Genomic DNA, 16,139 nt, shown 5'->3' with positions numbered 1-16,139 from the left:
ACTTTATCCACTATTTATCTTCTCTATATTCCACATGAGGAAAATGTTTTAGATTTCAAACCGTAATACGATTAAATCGTAGCGGTGACGGTGATTAAAAGCGATTGGTTTAACTAATGAGGTTGAAAGTTCGACCCTAGGAGACGCGCTCTTGGAAGAACTTAGTGTAGCACTTGAGAACCGAGATTGTTATCGGCTCTTGATGGTTTTGGTTCTTTTAGGATTAGATTTTTCAACATTTATTGACATCCATCTTCTTCTAAAAGATGACCTCGGGCTGCATCGAGGACATGGCGAGGGTGATGTGATAGACATTTGTGCATGATGATAGACTGATGTTTTTGAGACAGATTAATTTGGATGATATGGTTGTTGTCGAGGTTGACTTGTGGACATTTTATAGACTGCTCAAGGAGCACTGACCTTTCTTTGATGTCGCTATGTATTTCTCTTTTGTATCCTCACTTGTCAGAGAGGGTTCTACATCAGTATTTGCAATTCATGTCTAGATCACCTACAATGGTTACACATCAAGAGGTGGTTTGTGCAAATAACATGCTGAGTGTTTACTAGTTGTACGTGGTTGGTGGAGGAGCACATCACATGATACAAATGTGTGCCAAAATTTAGGATTGGTTTTGCACGATCTCACACCCGGTCATTATGACACCATAGGTTAGAGACGATTGAGGAGCCTATATCAATTCAGGGTAGGTTTCAACGCATTGCTAGTCACCTTCAAACAATATTGATATGGGGCGTCTTGGAGATGGATATGATCTTTGGCATCACACAAGATTAGTTTTGAAAATAACTTCTTTTTTCAATAAAATAACAAGAATTGAAAATAACTAAAAACAAGATTGGGTTGAAATTTTCCTCCCTATGGTTGGGCAAAATACAATGTAGATGGATCATTTATGGGGTCACCGAACTTGCCTTCTGCAGAAACTTAAGGACCTCTAATGTGTCGTGGGCCAAACTTTGCGCCATTTTATCAACTCTTGCACTAGCTTGGGGAATAGGTCTTAGTTTCGCTTGGTTTGAGCTGCTTAGTCTCGTTTACTCATCACTAGATATAATACCCGTGCGTTGCACGGGTTTACTTATAATATTTTTATACAATAAATATAACATGTTGTACGGGTTTATTTACAACATTTTTAACATTGTATAAAATGATTATCGCTTAAATTAATACATATATTAAAATATCTTTATATAAAATAAAAAATAACAATTGTGTTTCTACATTTCAATAATTTAAAAAAAAAAGACATTTCAGTAAATAGTATTAGAGCTCTCTTTGTATAAATAATTAATAATATTACTCAAATTTAATAATTAATATTTATTAATTAACATTGAATAATATGAAAAATAATTCATTCAATTTGTACAAAAATAAATTAAGTAATAAGTTTTTAGAGGAGGACTCCGTTTACACCAGTGTGAGTCTAAAACGCTTACACTAATTATTTACCATTGATCTCAATTAAATATGATGGCTATCAATAAATACAATTAACAAGTCACGTGTCTTATTTTCTTCACTCCTCACTTCTCCCTCGTTGTGAATTTCCACTGCCATTAACAATACTCACCATTGTTGCTCTCTCGTGTTGCGTTGAATAGAAAGAGGGATAAACTTTCTAAAACATAGGCACACTGCAAAAAACGAAAAGCAAGAGGAAGAGCAAAACCAATTTTTATATGATATATGGTTTGGTTAATTACAACTGGAGTTTTATTCTTTTCTGGTTCAATTTAGTGTTTTGCTCCATCTTTTTCCATCGATTTTAGAAAACAATAAGAAAATCAAAAGAAGGAAATATGATATATAAACCTAGACGTGACAGTAACCAAACACAAAAGATGTTCGAGGGACAACGGTGAGTATGGTCGATGGCGGCTACAGAATTCACAGTGAGAATTGTAACACGCAATTGAGAAGTGAGGAGTGAAGAAGATAAGACACGTGACTTGTTAATTGTATTTATTGATAGCCATCAGATTTAATTGAGATCAATGGTAAAGAATTAGTGTAAGCGTTTTCCTCCTCAAGTTTTTAATATCATCAAATAACTTGTATGAACATATTTTAATATCTTTTACTGAGAAGGTCATATATTGGGAGAGTCAATCACAATTTTTCAAACTGGTTTACACTTGTCAAAATCGAAAACAATAAAGCAATTTTAACTTTTACAACTATAATAAGATATAACTTAAATTTATTAACTTAAATTTATTCAACTTTAGTGATAATTTTTTTTTCTCTATTAAGCTTCCTCAAAATCATTATTACTAATATATAATAAGATTAAAAAATCATATCGAGATTGATTTTTTCAAAAAAGACACACATACATTATAGTTAATAGTAAATGTCTCAAAGTGTCATTTTTAAAATTAACATGTTTTATCTAAATTATTTGTTGATAATATTATTTTATTCTAAATCAAGTTTAATTCTTGATATTCTTAACTAATGCAAAATTTAAGTCAATTTCTAAGTTTATAAATGTTATTAATTAATGTAAGTAATTGAAAGATTTTGACAATAGAATTTTATTCAGTTTTTAATTTTATTAGGTATAATTGCACATTTAGTCCCCACTTTTACATTTCCCAAGATTTTGATCCCTAACAAAATTTAATTGCATTACCTTTGTTAGCAACTTTGGTCTTCCGTCCAATTCCATCAAAAAACATAGGTTTCGGGGAAAAAATTTAGAAAACCCAGAAAAATATCCTCTTTATCTCTTCTTTCCATATCTTCATCATCTTCTTAATTACTCTTCTTCAAAACCCAGAAAATTAAAATCAGATTATCAAAAAATTGTTAAAATCTTTGCTATTGGTTCATGTATTTTAATACAAATGTATGACGATTTTACTTCTTGATGTATTAATGAATTTTTTTTACGTTAAATAAATTAAAAAATAAAAATATTATGACTCATATATTTTTTATTTTTTTTAAAGTAAACAAATATTTTTAAATCATTATATTAACTCATATTAAACTTCCTACCACAAACAAATATTTTATAACTCTTTTTTTGGGCTTACATGTATCCTCTGAAGAATCTTCCTTTATAGGCAATACTGCTCGAGCCGAAAATTTTCACATCATGAAGTTAACTCTTTCAGCGAAGTTTTTTCATCCACAAAACTCGAACTTGAGACATTGCTTAAGGGAAATCAAGCATCCACACATATTTTTTCAAATCAATGTTTTATATATTAAGATATTTATTTATATAAATTATTTTTAATATTTGTTATCATTATATAACTAAAAAATTTCACATGTTAGTTATATATGAGTAGTTTTATCAATGTAATTTTTTGGTTGATTAACATCAGTGTAATTTTTTTTATTAGAGTGTGTGTTTCATTCTTTTTTGTTTCACACTTTTTTAAAGAACTAAAGTGTTGTGTCATGTTCTACCTTATACAACAAATACGGAAATTAGTTGGTAGTTGATTAACATATTGCGTTATAAATTTTGGTGATTTGTTTTTATTTTAATGTATATAATATAAAATGAATTTTTTTATTTCTTAATGTATTTGTAACAAACTTTCAACCGAGTTATATATTTTTTTTTTGGAAAAACCAAAATATATATTAATTAAAAATACAAAGGTTTTAATGAATTAACAATACAAATAGCTAATGAATTAAACAACTTAATTCATTTTTAATATTTTAATTTAATGTATTTCATACAAAGGTTTAAAGTGACTTGTATTTCATACAAATGTTCAAAGTGACTTTTACAAATTAGTAGGTAGTTGAATATATTATGACTTAAGAAATTTTATTTAGTTTTAATTTTACTATTAAAGGTATTAATACAAAAGAAATGTTTTACTATTTAATGCATTTAATGTAAAGAAGTGCAAAAAACTCAAGTCTCCTTTACATATATATATAGATAAGCTTGGGGGATAGGGATATCGAAAGTAATTCTGGAAATTGATTTCCAAATTTTTATTCAGCTAATAAATGATGTGTATGATCAATTGCACCCTTATGTTTCTATGGTGAACCAGATAAGGCCGTGGCTTTTTAAAAATTAGCTAATCCCTTAGTTAAAAATGATTGCATCTAGTCATATACCATGAATAAAAATAAAAATAATTTATATTTTATAAAAATATTTATTATTATTTTATTTAACCTATAATAACTTGTGCACATAGTTTTTCTTATACCGGTCTGCATCTTTTTCCTTTTATAACATGCATTTTATGACCACACTCAATATAATTAGAGTGTGTTTGGAAAATCTAAATGAATCCATATCTAATTGTGATCCACAATACATTTAGTTTTTTTTTGATAGGCAGCACAATACATTTAGTGAACGCAACAAATATAGTTGCTTATGGAAAGATAGATGGATGATTGACCCACATCTAGAAGTGCTAAAATTGAAAACAAACATGCATTTAATAAAGTTTCTTGTCAATTTCAAGACTTGCTTATTTTGTAATTAATTTTCCAAATGTAACCATTAGATTTGTATGATGGTAACGTGTTTCCATGTGTTTCACTCTAGTCACGTGGCTGCTGCTATGGAATCCTAGTATAAATTCGTGCCACCGAGAATGCTGTTGTATTCTATCCACCATTCCACCTTAACACCCTCGAACTGAGACACCTCTACCTCGGAAGAAACAAACAATGGGAGCAGCAGCATCATCAGCCACCGCACCATCACCGGTAACCGCCGCATCAGCTGCAGCAACCGAAGCTGCTATTCCCGGAGCCAAAGTTGCAGAAATCTTCATTTACCCAATCAAGTCATGCAGTGGAATTTCACTTCCCAGTGCTCCCCTCAGACCTACTGGTATTTGTTTAGCTTCTCTTCTCTCTGTTGTTTTTCTTGTTGAGGTTTGTTTGATTTGATTCTTGTGTTGGCAGGGCTTCGTTGGGATCGGGAATGGATGGTGGTGAATGAGAAAGGGAGGGGTGTCACTCAGAGAGTTGAACCAAAGCTTGCTTTTGTTCAGGTTGAATTGCCCAATGAGGCTTTTCTTGAAGACTGGGAACCTTCTCAGGATTCCTTTATGGGTAAGGTTACATTTTCTTACTTCAGAGTTTGTTTTTTTATCTGAATTCTTACATGCATTAGCACTGGTATGTGGTTAATCATATTAGTTCATGAAAGATTCAGTGATAGATACATTTTGGAATTGATTTAGGGATTGGGCATAATTCACATTGAAAAGATTTTGCATGCAAGGTGGATGTTGAGCCCTCTTGATTTGATTCACATGCATGTACTTTTGTGTTCTGGGTTAGTTGCCAAGTAGCTTCTGAAAACAAGAATTTGATGGGGATTTGTGAAAATGTTTTAATTTCCAATTTAACTCCTTCCTACTTGGTTATGGAAGCCACCAGGAAGGCAGGAAATTTCTGTTATACCAGGGACATCAGATCTAATGTTCTTATTATGTTAAAGTATATGCTTTTGCTTGAGCACTTTGTTTCCTCTCTTTTGATATCTTGGAGAGTTTGGATATGATTTGCAATTTCAGTTTCTGCATTTTGTTTAGAATATGGGGTTTAAAATTTTCGTTTCTTATTTGACGGACGATTTCCTTGTGATCCTAATTGAAATGCTGATACACTTTTTCTATGCACATTTTGCATGATTGTGAATTCATGGTTGTTTCTTTCTTTCTTTTGTAATCGAATATGGTGTCACTAAGTTCATTTTACAGTGTTGAAAGCACCTGGAATGGAACCTCTCAAGGTTTGTTTGAATAAACAACATGAAGTTGCAAATGGTCTCTCAGTATGGGAATGGAGTGGGTCTGCTTGGGATGAGGGAGCTGAAGCATCTCAGTGGTTCTCAGATTATTTGGGAAAACCCAGTCAACTGGTCCGCTTCAATACTGGTAGGTCTTTGAAATTATGAAACCTTCAAGAATAAACTAATTAGAACAAAATTGTTTAGAAGGATATGTTAGTTTAGACATGCTTTTTTTTGTTTTTTCGGTTTTGAATGAGAAGGCTGGCGAGCATTGTTATCTGCCTCCAGTCCTGTGGCTGCAATTGCTAGCAGCTTCTGTGGCTTGCAAAAATAGCTAGCCAGGCAAGTTGCAACCGCTGTGACCCATATTCTGAAAGAAACTCTGTTGATGTGTTTTGATTTTTAGTCTCTTGACTGAAAAAGAACAAAACTACTAAATTTTAAGTCTCTAATTCCTTTTTGAGTTACCGCAACACCAAGTGCTCAGACTCCTTCATAATGCCTTCACTCTTCCAACTTTGAGCATTTTATGGTGTAAAAGCGTTTGATATAATGTGTAATATTTATTTCAAAGTCCCGAATTTCTTTGAAACTCTTAAATGTTTCCAAATGCAGCTTCAGAAGTTAGACAAGTGGATCCTGATTATGTGAAGGAGCATCATTCAACCTTCTTCACTGATGGTTTTCCATTCTTACTCATATCTCAAGTCAGTCCAATTAAGAAGTGAAATCTAAATTTACTTATATACTGAATATTTGCTCAGTATTTGTCATTTGTGACTTTCAGGAGTCATTGGATTCTCTAAACGAGCATCTAGAGGAACCCATACGTATCAATCGATTTAGACCCAAGTAATGATTTTTCCATGTCTTTTGGTCTACTCTTGTAAATATATTAGCTCATAATATTTGCTACTGATTTAAATCAGATTTTACTGAATTGGTCTAATTGGATTATTAAATTACATCATTGAGATTTTGACGCTTCATGTTGCAGTATCCTAGTTGAAGGTTGTGAACCATTTTCTGAAGACTTATGGTCAGAGATCAAGATAGGCAGGTTTTCATTTCTGGGATCCAAGCTATGCGGCCGTTGTAAGGTGAAGTGCTCTTTATAATTTTCTACCAATCATATGGCCAATATGCTCCATAGGAAGATTCACACTTGTAAACTCATTTTCTGAAGACTTTTGTTCTGTCATCATCTTTACAACATTGTAAACTAGACACAACTTTATGAAACTTCACAATTGTTGGATATGTACTTATTAGTTTTGTAGCTTAATTTGCGGACCTGGTTCATGCACATAGGAATAATTAGGTTAGATTCATTGTATATACATCAAATACGGGAACTGTTTATTCATGATTAGTCTAATATATATTCAGTTTTCTATGGTGTGCATTGATTCATGTCTCATGGTTTTCTTTGTTTACCTCTCTCTCTCTTTCTCTCTCAACATGGGATTAGAGTCTAAAGAGGGGAAGCTCAACTGTTCATACCCAGTGGACCTCCAACTGATGATTCGTTTTCCTATCTTTTTCCGGCCAACATTGTTTCCACTCTTCTCTGCCTTCCTCCATCTGCCATGTCATTTTTGGGTAGATAATATATGTTCATAGCTGATTCAGCCACTTGGTCAATTTTTTAGTGACCTTGCTCAAAATGTGTGATTCTTTGGCATGGTTTTTCCTCTCATCATCCTTGCTTAATTTGGTCATCCTAGCCTTTCCAAGCAATAGTGAATGGTGCTCAGTCTCTTCAAATTATCTAGTGGTATATTACAAGTAATGTCTTCTTGTTAATCATACTTGTCCATTTCTCAATAGAGTTTGTGATCGCAAGTTTACTTGATATTTAGGATCCTAGGCTGATATAGTATCATTTGTTGCTTTTATTGATGATTATTCTGGTTATACCTAGTTTTTTTTTTTCATGGACAAGTGAGTTGCTTTCTGTCTTTTAGTAATATTTTCCCTGTAATTACAAAGTAGTTGTGTAACGTATCGAACTTGCATTGTTGATGCTGTTTGCTATGGCCAGGTAACTACAATCAACCAAGAGACTGGGATAGCTGGACGTGAACCACTTGAAACTCTTGCGACATTTAGGTCTGGCAAAGTCATAAGACCAAATGGCAAAAACAAAGGCGCGGTGAGTGAGACTGAAATTCAGTTATAAAGCTTTCGATGAATATTGCCTTGCTTCAATGATATCAAGTAACATGTGAACTTCTTCTGCAGGTTTACTTTGGTCAGAATTTGGTCTGGAACTGGAATGATTCTTCTGCTAAAGGGAGTGGAAAAGTCCTTAAAGTGGGAGATCCTGTTTATGTTCTTCGAAAGGTCTCTTCACCTGCTGAAATGCCTGCTTGAACTATGTATGTAGAATCTGCATCAGTCCTGTACCAGAAATTTTAAGACTACCAAGTTTATCAAACACTCTTAGTAGTGCCCATGATAAAAATGAGAGATTATTTCGCAGTGCATAGTTGTGACTTGTAATGCTTATACTTCTGTTTTGTGAATTTAACAATCTAGAATTGTTAAAACCTCCATCGTTTTTCAAATTAGAAGAGCTAAATGCTTGCCAAATAGTTAGATAACATTAAGTTGGGGCTTGTGAGAAATTCTACTATCACTCACTTTAACACACTCTTTTATTGGCTTAAAAGAGAGTGTTGAAAAGAGTGTTATAGTGAGTGTTAGTAGCACTCCGATATTAGAACTTCAACAAGGCTTATGCAAAAAGTAAAAAAACCCATCATTTGTTTCTAATTTCCTTTTGTTGATATGTTTTTATTAAGAAAAGTATTAGACAGCCAATTTTGATTTTACTAAGATTCTTGGCTGAATGAGTTGGCGTTGGTATAATGGTATTGATTAGTTGATAGTAGAGTGTTCCCTTGTTTGTCACTTAACTGATCTAACATCATCTTAACTCATTGGTATTTTTCTTTTTTCTTAATTATATTTATACACACGAGTGATAGTGACGCACTCTATTAATAAATTTTATCAGATGAATTGAATTTTATATTGTGCAGAGTCACTTAAAGTATTTTTCAAGTATTTTTAAGTAATGGTTGATAATCAACATTTTCATCAAAGAGTTCTAATACTTCATATTTTATTGAGTGAAATTAAATATTTTAAAGCTTTTCCAACCAATAATCAAAAACTCATATTATCATTAAGAGGGGAGAGAAGGATGTAATTTGTTGGAAGAAATTTTTGAGAGATTGAAATAGATGTAAAAAGATCCACATGGAACCGTTTTAGATCAAAAATAAAATTTCAAAGGACTAAAATCTTTATATTTTTTTCAAGTACCTTTTTACATATATGTGTTTAAGTTAGGGACCAAAAACATATTTAACCTTAAAAAAATAAATTAATAAAATATAAAAATTTCAGCTAATTATCTTGAATGTGATTGGTCCACCTAGATTTTGAGTTATTTAACCAAAATATTATCATGGGTCATTTAGACAACCCCATACTTCTCAAGTGAATTTTAGATATGTAGGTCGGTTAAAAAAAAGATATGTAGATAGATATATATGGACTGGACCCTTAAAAAGTCAGTATCAAACTATCAATTTTCTCTAATTTGTAAATAATGATCGAAGTTGCAAATCATTACTAATCATGTCATTGACGTGCAATTTAAAACATTTCTAATTTATTGACATACAACCCCAATCTACTAAAAACAAATGACATTAGATTTTGGATCACATACTGAATAATCTTTTCTCTTGGACCACAACCTACCCCAAATGCTACCACACCCTAACGAGACAATATCCAATTCCAAAGCCTTTCACGTGTCGAATTTTGAGAAAGACGAGTCTAAATTTTGTTTGTCTTTACAACGGTAAGATCATATTCACATAAATAAAGAAAAATGGAGACAGTAATTTGAAAGTCGGGATTGTTTTAATTGTGGGCTTTCTCCTCTGCCTCCATCCAATAATATTTTATATCATATCACTCATTTCTACCTATTCTTTTCTTATCTCTCTTAGTGTGAGTGGAAGAAGAGTGTGAACTAGAGTGCACTCACATGAGCCGGTAGGTCCGATCAACTCACTCAACCCCACCTGATCTGACAATAAAAGTGTGGATTGGATTAGGCAAACGGGTAATCAGATTAAAGATGGCAATGAGTTTCGGACCCATAGGGTACCCGCAAAAAATACCCACAATGGGTAGGGTAAAAACCCGCTAGATGGGTATGGGGTTGGGTATGAGTAATTACCCACAAAAAGTAGTGGGTACGGGTGTGGGTATGGGTCCTATAGTACCCAACCCGCCCCATACCCGCACACATATTATTATTATTATTATTATTATTATTATTATTATTATTATTTGCTAATATATGAACCAATTAACTTAAGTTCTAGCTTTCAAACTTACACTTTTTAAAAAAAATATAGGTAAGTATTTAAGGTATTCATAATCATTGCTAATTTACTCACACATATTTTTAATACTAGTAAGTTAATAACCTACAACTTTAAGACTATATTATAAATTTAAAATTATATATTTCTCGCTTATTTCTTCTAGAAAATGCTTAGTCGAATGATTTTATTAATTTATTTGTTAAGTATTTGGATAATTTTTTTATTAGTGTTTTTTATTTAAAAAGTTAGTTGTATTTTTATTTTCCATTAACAAAAATAGTGAAAAAAAAAATTTGGTTAGCTAAATTGCGGGTAATGGGCACGGGTACGGGCATATAGGTACCCAGAGGGTCCGGGGACGGGCATTCAAGTTGTTACCCACGCGGGTATGGGGACGGGTACAGGTAATTTTTGAAAACGCGGGTATGGGGATGGGTACTATAGTACTCTACCCAAACCCTACCCATTGCCATCCCTAAATCAGATGGGCAATCCAACCAAGCTCGGTTTGGGTCTCAGGTTCGGAAATGCATCCATCTAAACCAACCTGATACCCGAATATTTAATAATCCTTTATTTAATAACTTTTTTTATTTTCCCCAGCAGTAAAATAACTACATGGTACTATTTTGTGCTATTTAGTACATTTTTTTGTGTCATTTTCATACTTTTTGTGAAATATACTCCAATAGAAAAGTTTACCAATTTTTTCAAATTTTTAATAAGTTTTTTAATTTATTTTTGATGTTCCATATTTATTATCATTTTAATAGCCATCCGGTTAGCCCGTCTTATTCAACCTAAACATCGTCAGTTTTGTTTGGTTCAAGTTTTAACTTTTAAGGTAAAAACACTTGAAATATGACCCAAATTAACCTAAATAGTTTTGATTCGTTCAGACTTTATTAATACTAAAAATCTAATCCATCCATCCAACTTGTGTGCACTCCTAGTGTGAATGATTCACTTGTGTTATTTGGGTATTTTTCACTCCATTAATATTATTACTACAATGAGAAATGTGATGAAAAGGAAGGAAATAGAGATAGAAAGAAGAAAAAAGTATAATTGAAATAAAAAGGGGAAAAAAAGGAAAGAGAGATATGAACGAAGAAAGAGGTGAAATTGGAGTGGAAGTGGAAATGATTGTCAACTATCAATGTATGAAAGTTATTTTCACTCATACCATCTGCAATTAATTTGAATAATGAATATGGTGGTGTTAGTTAAAAAATATAGTGATGCTAATCGAAACCCGTACAATGCTATCCTATGTTAATATTATAAAAAATTCTAGTAACACTCAGTTTTCTATAAATGTAAATATAGGTCACATTTTCATTTTAATAGGACACATAAAGTGAGTGCCTGTACGACTCCTATGATATTATTTAATTCATCTAACTACTAGTCTATCTAGACTGCAAGAAAAAATGGGGGCAGGAGCATCAGCAAGAGCATCAGTATCACCAATTCTTACAATAACAGCATCAGCAACAACAACAGAAATACCAGGAGGCAAAGTTTCAGACATCTTTGTATATCCAATCAAGTCATGCCGTGGAATTTCTGTTTCCAGTGCTCCCTTCACTCCTGCTGGTATTTATAAACAAACTACATACCCCTCTATTATTATTTTTCGTTTTTTAATATTTAAGAGATTTTTTGGTTTGACTTGACATGTTCAATTATTCTCTTGGCAGGATTTCGGTGGGATAGAGAATGGATGGTGGTGAATTCCAGAGGGAAGGCAATCAGTCAGAGGAATGAACCCAAGCTTGCTTTGGTTCATGTTGATCTGCCAAATGAGGCATTTGCTGAAGATTGGCAAGCTCCAGAGGATTCCTTTATGGGTATATTGCATTTGCTTAGGGTTTTATTGTGTAAGCAATTTAGTGCATGTTTGAAAACTTGTTCGGAAACTACGATGAAGTCAAAATCACAGTTGACAGACGCAAATTCCATTAACTTTTGCTTCTGTCCACTATGATTTTGGCTTCACCGTGGTTTCGAACAAGTTTCCAATCACACTTATGGTATAAGATAATTTGATAAATAAGCTCAAAATAGCTTATAGTAGTTAGATGATAAACTATTCTAGGCGGCAACTTATGAAAATAAGTTCAAAACAATCTAATGTCTTGTTTTTATAAGCTTATCCAAACACTTAATTAGCGATTATACTATAAATCAGTGCAAATAAGCTCTTCCAAACTTAGTATTGACTCATGATCTCTTTCTCTGCACATTTCTCATGATCACGAATTCATGATTGTTTTTCTTTTATCTAGTAGATGAATATAATGTCACTATGTTCATATTACAGAGTTGAAAGCACCTGGGATGCAACCTCTCAAGGTTTGTTTGGGAAAACAACCAGAATTAAAAAATGGTTTCTCAGTATGGGAATGGACTGGATCTGCTTGGGATGAGGGATCTGAAGCATCACAGTGGTTCTCAGCTTTTTTGGGAAAACCCAGTCAACTGGTCCGCTTCAATACTGGTAGGTCTTGAAGTTATGAAACCTTAGAATAAAATAATGAGAACAAAATTGTTTAGAAAGATATGTTACTTTAGACATGTAATGAATTCTTAAGGCCTATAACTGTTTCAAGAGCACATTAGCATTGCAGGGATTAACTTAGGGCATTGTATATTCATATTGACATGTATGATTCACATAAGTGCATCAGGTAGCATAAATAGCCATGATAGCTCTCGAGTGTAATATTTATTTCAAAGCCCCGGAATTGTTACGAAATTCTTCCATGTTTCCTAATGCAGCTTCAGAAGTTAGACAAGTGGATCCTGATTATGTTAAGGGACATCATCCAACCTTGTTCACTGATGGTTATCCATTCTTACTCTCATCTCAGGTCAGTCCAGTTGAGAAATGAAGTCCAAATTTACTTATATGCTGAATCGTTACTCAGTATTTGTTATTTGTGACTTTCAGGATTCATTGAATGCTCTAAACGAGCTACTTGAGGAACCCATAAATATCAATCGGTTTAGAGCCAAGTATTGATTTTTCCATGTCTTTTTGTCTACTCTAGTAAATATATTGTTTAGTAATACTTGTTACTAATTTAAATCAGATTGTACTGAAATGAATTGATCTAAATGGATTATAGATTACATCATTGAGATTTGGGTAGTTCATGGTGCAGTATCCTCGTTGAAGGCTGTGAACCATTTGCTGAAGATTTATGGTCAGAGATCAAGATAGGCAGGTTTTCATTTCTGGGATCCAAGATGTGTGGCCGTTGTAAGGTGAAGAGTTCTTTATTCTTGATCCTGGGGGATTGGTGTTGCCCAATATCCATATCTTTTCGTTACTGTCAATTGATTTTGTTCTTTATGTCCTTAGCTGGTTCTTTAATTTACTATTAGTTATTTGACTCGATCTCTTGATTGTAAAATGATCACCACTGAAGACTGTCATTTTATAGTTCGGGGAATCCGGAAGAATGATTGGTTAGGAATGCGAGTCCTAGGTCCTCGATGAACTACTTAACCCTTTTTGTATTTTGCTCTGGCATGGATTTTCCTCTCATCATCCATGCTTAGTTTGGTCCTCCTAGCCTCTTCAAACCATAGGTAACAGTGTCGAGTCTCTCCAAATTGTCTAGTCTATATTGTCAGCAGTGTTATCTTGGGAATCTTTCTTGTCGATTTTCCAATAGAGTGTTTGATCGACCTATGTCTCGTTTTGCCCAAGTTTACTTGATGTTCAGTATCCTACTCTGGTTGAGTTTCATTTGCTGCTTCTATTGATGATTAGTTACTCTTGTTATACATAGTTTATTTTTTTCCTGTAAAACTGGTGTGTGATGTTTTGTATCTTTTAGAATTTCTATTATGAAATTAAAACTCAATTTGGTGTTCCCATTTCATGTTGACAAGTGACAATGCTTGTGAATAGTTATCTCAACTTTGTATACTTTGATGTCTTTTAATAATATTTGTCACCATCTTGTACCTATACCACTCAACTAAATAGTGGTGGTGAATTTGGGAAATTAACAAATATCATAATAGTAACAGGTTATAAGGAGCTCAAGATCAATTGATCATCCTCCCTTCTTCTGAATAGAGGGTGCCAAAATTAAATTTAACAATCACACCTGTATTAGAAATTAAATTTAGAAGTAAAGGCCTCTCCTTTGAGGTTGGGAGAGTGATGACGCAAATATTTATGGTTTCATTTTGTTATGGCGATTATTAGTTTTATGTGGAAGGATGTTGTTGGTCTCTAACAAGGGATTTATAGGGCAAGAGATGAAATCTCTATCTGGCTCAGTATTGAATAAACTTGTGTTTGAAGCTCCTTTATTTTTCTTACTCTGATTTAGACATTTCTTATTGGTTGTACACTCACATCTATGTACCTGTTAGTCTTTGATCTACTTGCTGCACTATTATTGCCTGTATACATTGGATTATCATATGGATAGTATATGCAGTTTAGTGTCTTCATACTAGTTACAAAGTCTAGTTGTGTATCCAAATTGCACTATTGATGTTGTTTGTTATGGTCAGATAACCACAACCGACCAAGAGACGGCAATAGTTGGACGTGAACCACTTCAAACTCTTATGACATTTAGGTCTGGTAAACTCATAAGACCGCAAGACAAAAAGAATAGAGCCATGGTGAGGCATTCAGTTATGAGGCTTTCATTGAATATTATGTATTACATTGGTTCAATGATGTCAAATGACATGTTAACTGCTTCTGCAGTCATACTTTGGTCAGTACGTGGTCTGGAACTGGAACGATTCTTCTGCTAAAGGAAGTGGAAAAGTCCTTAAAGTGGGAGATCCTGTTTATGTTCTTCAAAAGTTCTCTTCTCCTGCTGAAGCACCTGCTTAAGCCATGCATGTAGAATCTGCATCAGTCCTGTACTAGAAAATAAAAGGCTGTACAATAAACAAACTTATGGAACACTATTACCCGTGGCTATGATGGAAATAAGAGACTCTTGGGTTGCTGAACTTTGCCTTGCATAATTGTAACTAGTAATGCTTCTATTTGTGGATTTAGTGATCTGCAATATTGCTAAAATCTCAATGGTTATAATTTGGCACTTGCACTTCCGAGGGTTACATAACATTAAGTTGGGACCTGCAAGTTCAACTATATAAAGGATTTAAACAAGGCTTGTGCAAAAAGTAAAAAGACCTTTCATTTGTTTTCTATTTTCATTTTGTTGATATGTTTTTATTGAAAGAAAATACTAGACAGCCAAAGTTTTGTTACCAGGATTCTTGCTTGAATGAGTTGGCATTGCTATTGATTAGTTGATAGAGGAGTGGTTCACTGGTTTATGTCACTTAAGCTCATCTAACAGCCAGGTTTTGAAAATTTTGTCTTTACCACTTTTTAACAATGAAAAATAATGTATTTAAGTTTTTCATAATTTCATTTTAAAATGTCAAAACAAGAAAGAAAATAAAAATGATAATATTATATTTTGTCACGTTTTACAATTTTTCATAAAGTTTTAAAGATTTTATTTTTTGAAATGATAAAGTTTTAAAGATAAAAGCAAAATATTGTTTTTAAAATTGTTGGCGAAAAATAAATATAAACCACATACACGAGAGGTTTCTTTTTTGGTTACCAAATACATGAGAGGTTGATATTTAACATCATCACGAAATGAAATTTGAAAGGAAATGAATTCTCTCAACTGTAGAAAAAAGTTAGATCATGTTAAATTTTATCATTTAATCATTGATTTTTTTGTGTTATGCAACAAAACAAAGGTTGATATTTATATTGCTACCGGTTTGATGTGTGGAAGTTTGCGAGCATCAACCCTTTTGAGTTTTGATATGAGCATGGTTCACCAAAGATAGTACAGAGGATATTCCATCCACTCATATAAGCTATTAAGCATGGTTTAACACTGAGAACTTAGCCGTATTAGTTGGATAAGAAAGG

General features: G+C 32.9%; 2 protein-coding genes across 3 annotated transcripts; both read left to right on the top strand.

Moving 5' to 3' along the window:
• The first annotated feature begins 4,622 nt into the window (after window positions 1–4,622).
• Window positions 4,623–8,344, top strand: LOC130726258 (uncharacterized). Its single transcript, XM_057577504.1, has 8 exons — window positions 4,623–4,865; window positions 4,940–5,089; window positions 5,743–5,919; window positions 6,390–6,481; window positions 6,562–6,626; window positions 6,772–6,874; window positions 7,819–7,929; window positions 8,019–8,344. The coding sequence occupies exons 1-8, from the start codon at window positions 4,700–4,702 to the stop codon at window positions 8,148–8,150; spliced, it is 996 nt and encodes a 331-aa protein (XP_057433487.1). The 5' UTR covers window positions 4,623–4,699; the 3' UTR covers window positions 8,151–8,344.
• Window positions 8,345–11,539: 3,195 nt separating this feature from the next.
• On the top strand, window positions 11,540–15,285 carry LOC130723747 (uncharacterized). 2 transcript variants are annotated; one of them, XM_057574870.1, is made up of 8 exons: window positions 11,540–11,788; window positions 11,893–12,042; window positions 12,516–12,692; window positions 12,974–13,065; window positions 13,146–13,210; window positions 13,348–13,462; window positions 14,732–14,845; window positions 14,934–15,285. In XM_057574870.1, exons 1-8 carry the CDS (start codon window positions 11,623–11,625, stop codon window positions 15,063–15,065), a joined length of 1,011 nt encoding a protein of 336 aa, XP_057430853.1. In that variant the 5' UTR covers window positions 11,540–11,622; the 3' UTR covers window positions 15,066–15,285. The 2 variants fall into 2 exon arrangements, with proteins under 2 accessions (XP_057430853.1, XP_057430854.1); XM_057574871.1 differs by having other exon boundaries at window positions 11,541–11,788; window positions 13,360–13,462.
• Window positions 15,286–16,139: the final 854 nt, after the last annotated feature.

The sequence above is a fragment of the Lotus japonicus genome, chromosome 6 (genome assembly GCF_012489685.1).
Source record: "Lotus japonicus ecotype B-129 chromosome 6, LjGifu_v1.2".
NCBI lineage: Eukaryota > Viridiplantae > Streptophyta > Magnoliopsida > Fabales > Fabaceae > Lotus > Lotus japonicus.
The sequence above is the reverse complement of the archived record's forward strand: the minus strand, read 5'-3'. Positions and strand labels throughout refer to the sequence as shown.

Bases quoted from the DNA above. Each gene is read 5' to 3' on its own strand.
- LOC130726258 (XM_057577504.1), top strand. From the start codon at position 4,700: ATGGGAGCAGCAGCATCATCAGCCACCGCACCATCACCGGTAACCGCC. The intron at 4,866-4,939 runs GTATTTGTTTAG...TTGTGTTGGCAG, and splicing joins TGCTCCCCTCAGACCTACTG to GGCTTCGTTGGGATCGGGAA. The intron at 7,930-8,018 runs GTGAGTGAGACT...CTTCTTCTGCAG, and splicing joins ATGGCAAAAACAAAGGCGCG to GTTTACTTTGGTCAGAATTT.
- LOC130723747 (XM_057574870.1), top strand. From the start codon at position 11,623: ATGGGGGCAGGAGCATCAGCAAGAGCATCAGTATCACCAATTCTTACA. The intron at 12,043-12,515 runs GTATATTGCATT...TTCATATTACAG, and splicing joins TCCAGAGGATTCCTTTATGG to AGTTGAAAGCACCTGGGATG. The intron at 13,211-13,347 runs GTATTGATTTTT...AGATTTGGGTAG, and splicing joins ATCAATCGGTTTAGAGCCAA to TTCATGGTGCAGTATCCTCG.